The sequence below is a fragment of the Dreissena polymorpha genome, chromosome 5 (genome assembly GCF_020536995.1).
Source record: "Dreissena polymorpha isolate Duluth1 chromosome 5, UMN_Dpol_1.0, whole genome shotgun sequence".
In the NCBI taxonomy this organism is placed as follows: Eukaryota; Metazoa; Mollusca; class Bivalvia; order Myida; family Dreissenidae; genus Dreissena; species Dreissena polymorpha.
In genome coordinates, this window is record NC_068359.1 from 103,103,652 (window position 1) to 103,107,167 (window position 3,516).

The following is a 3,516-nucleotide window of genomic DNA, read 5'->3' on the forward strand; positions in this document are numbered from 1 at the left end:
AACGTTTGAATGCGATGCAGACACACGTGGTGTTGGCGCAACCATTTTGAAAGACGGCACATCAATTACTTTTGCAAGGCTGTTTGGCCCCTACGCACAGTTTATATGAAGCATCAAATGTGAGATGTCGGACTTGTTTAGCTGTCAAAGATTTCATCAGTATGTTGTTGAACATAAGGCCATAATTCATTGCAGCTATCATATAAACTCTGTCTGCAGTACCACTTACTCGTTTACAGAGAATTTTATCCATGATTTGAAAGCGACATTGAAGTCTAAGATGTTCTTGGGAACAAAGATCCCATTAGTGACCAACTGTCTGGAAAACCAATGAGTCACACGCTTCACGAATATAAATGAAAGTGCCTGAATGTTCACACCGTTATAAAATAACTTTAAAATATCTTAAATGTAGAGCTTACGACTAAAGGCGTAAACAGCTGAGAGTGGGCTTTAGCCGTACCTCACACACGCAAACAGACTTTATCCACTGAATAAATAACTGATGGGGAAATTTTGAACAGTGGACTCACAAGTTTGCTTCTTATATATATCATATACTACTGTACAATTTTATTAGAAAACTACCGTTTTGTTTTGCTGTTTTAAACAAGCATTCTATTTATGTTTAGCCTCAACGCAAAAAACGCATCCTCAGACGTACAAAAGAGAAACCAAACGTACTATTGAACGTACTAGAGCTAATATTTACAACGTGTACATTAACGAAATCCATACAAGCTTAAATTATATTGCACAAGAAAAAAACAAGTTAATGTAAAATATGGAGTGGACATGTTTTACATCAAACCTCTTAATGCAACAATCAACTGGTTGTGTTGATATGTACAACGCATTAAACTTAAGTTGACTAGCTAAGCGCTCTTTGACTGTTTTCTAGTTACAAACTTTTGATGCAACGTAATTATTCGTAATCTGCAAGTAATTAAATATATAAACAGCTATTTAATCTTTACAACTGAACGGAGTTGATATATTCCCTTGAAAGCGACCACTTAAACATACTATAGCGTGCAGACTTTGATGCAAATCATCAAATGCATTTATTAACTTTATATGTAACACCCTTGAACAGCTAATTAATGTACAAATGCTAATTAAAGTGTGGTATACAGACATATTACATTTCGTTTTCTGAATCCTTTTACGACAAATGTAAACTAAGATAAATATTTGAAGAACAGTGATTATTTAGTTCCAGATCTACGATAAGTTCCGAAAAATAAATCTATAAGTTTCTTAGTGTGTTTCACATGTCATTTATTTTAGAAACATATGGCGATCTTTGTTTTTTGTTGTAAATTAAAAATTCAATCGGCATTATTTTTTATGTGACAGATCCCTCTGGTAAAACTCGCTAACATACCAGTAAGGTCAACATGGTTTTCGTCTTCGGAAATTATCAAAACGCCTCTTATATATTCAATATACTCAAACAACATAACTAAAACAAACAATCGGATTTTTTTTCATGCAATAAATTGGGAGCACAAAACAAAAATTGCTATTGTTCATGAGAAAAAAAGTATTCAAACGCATGTCAACGCTTGTTTCTACAACAGCTAAAGAATCGCCGGAACCTTTCAGCCAGACTGGACGGCTTGCTTGATACATCAGTCTTTCGATCATCTGTACTTTTCCCGCCGAGTTCACCGAAAACTGTCACGTGAGCAGTCCAAACTACCTGCTGGGCTATTGCATTGAGGTTTGAATCGTTGTAATTGACGAAGTTGTCAAAAGACAAGTTGGCACAGTCCAGACTGTGGCCTTTCTTCACATGTTGGCGCCATACAGCGTGCTTTGCATCCCTTGGTCCTGATTCCGAATCGGAAAGAGACGTCAAACTGTAGCTTACATCCGCCGCGTGGAACATTTTCCTAGGCAAACATCTGTAATTAAGATGGTTCCCGCTTATAGAGGCGCCTGATGATGAAGAAGTGGTCAGTGACGCGCTACTCCAAATTTCGCCGCTAGGTTTCGACCGCAGGCAATCAATGGCGGTGGTAATTTCGTCCCAGATCGCGGCAGCTTTGGCACTGCTGCATATCTGAAAGGACTGCTTGGGTTTGAATTGACTGGAGAAGGTAATAATCTTGCTGCAGTTCTTGTATGTGACACCGAGAAGTCCCGCCGGAGTGAGAGACTTCAGATCGTAATCTATATGCGGCCCGCAGAGGTTGATTCCCGCGACTACGACGCACCTCTCTCCAATCCCGATACTAAACAGACCAACAGCGTCCATGGTTCCGCTAAGGAGGGCCACGAAAATGCCTTCGGCCTGAAGTGTCTCATGGATGTTATACTTGCAGCGGAGAACGCTCTGTAATGTGTTTGCTTCCATTTTATACCTGAAATTAAACAGTATATTGTGAATAGTCGTGTGTATTATTTTTTGTTAGTAATGGTTGAACGAGATTTAAATGGACACAAATATAAATTAAAGTGATATTTAACGCAAATATTTACTGATTTATCAGCTCGGTCACTTATAAAAACCTTTGCAAACTATCTTTAAAATAACGGGTAATATCAAAGTGATCGTTGGTAATCAAAGACCTCCGCACGTTTCTACCCATTTAAATATATTTTTATCATTTATCAATTTAATAGAAACGATAAATCGGTGTTGTTTTTGTTTAAAGTTTATGACCGTTGATTTTAATTCATTTTCACGATTTTTCTGTAAAACTTTTAATTAAAATTAAATGGTTTGTTAAATATAAAACTATTTCTTTTAAATAGGTTAAAAACGAAAAAAAACTTACCAGTTTACAATCGATGATGTTTACTGTTTAAGCGCGAATGCTACTTTGACGTTGTAACTAGCGATTATGGTGACGTCGCGTCATCCATACGTTTTACATTGACGTCGTGACGTGAGTGCGCTTCGTAAAGGTGTACGTCGTGTTTATTAATGTTTTCAAACACTACACTTTTTTACACTTTTTTTTAAAAAACGTATTTATTTCAGCTCGATTTCATAACAAGCCTTAGCTTATATGAAACGCTCTCGAGTCCGATTTCCTTGGTGTCTATGGGGGAGATCTGAAGAACGCTCCCACAGTGGGAGTCGAACCCGTGACTACCGATCGCTAGGCGGACACCATATCCACTACACCACGGCGATCTTTTGAGAGTGTACACCTTATTCGTGAAAAGTACGTTGTTATGTAATGCACTCGATAGCGGACGTTTTATAAACAAAACGCCCACATTCGAACAAAGAGTACCGAAGGAACGCAAACAACATACATGTATCAATAGAGAGCGGCCATATCGACATCTTCTGTGCACAAGCCCTTTTTAAATGTCAAATTATTCGAGGTAGCCGTTATGTTCGAATTCAACGTTGATTGGCTTTTTAAATAATGTTGGCAAGGAAACAAAGCACACGCATTAACGTTGATTATCCTAATTAAAGTACCGGTACGTGTTCCTTTCAATATTGTCATGATTTTTACAAACGCATTTTGTTTGTTTGGACGTTCATTATTA

General features: G+C 37.5%; 1 protein-coding gene across 1 annotated transcript; it reads right to left on the reverse strand.

Moving 5' to 3' along the window:
* Positions 1–1,466: 1,466 nt before the first annotated feature.
* LOC127832660 (uncharacterized) lies at positions 1,467–2,916 on the reverse strand. Its single transcript, XM_052358272.1, has 2 exons — positions 2,787–2,916; positions 1,467–2,369 (listed from the first exon to the last, which is right to left on the reverse strand). Exon 2 carries the CDS (start codon positions 2,360–2,362, stop codon positions 1,562–1,564), a length of 801 nt encoding a protein of 266 aa, XP_052214232.1. The 5' UTR covers positions 2,363–2,369; positions 2,787–2,916; the 3' UTR covers positions 1,467–1,561.
* Positions 2,917–3,516: the final 600 nt, after the last annotated feature.

Coding starts and splice junctions, on each gene's coding strand:
- LOC127832660 (XM_052358272.1), bottom strand. CDS start 2,362: ATGGAAGCAAACACATTACAGAGCGTTCTCCGCTGCAAGTATAACATC.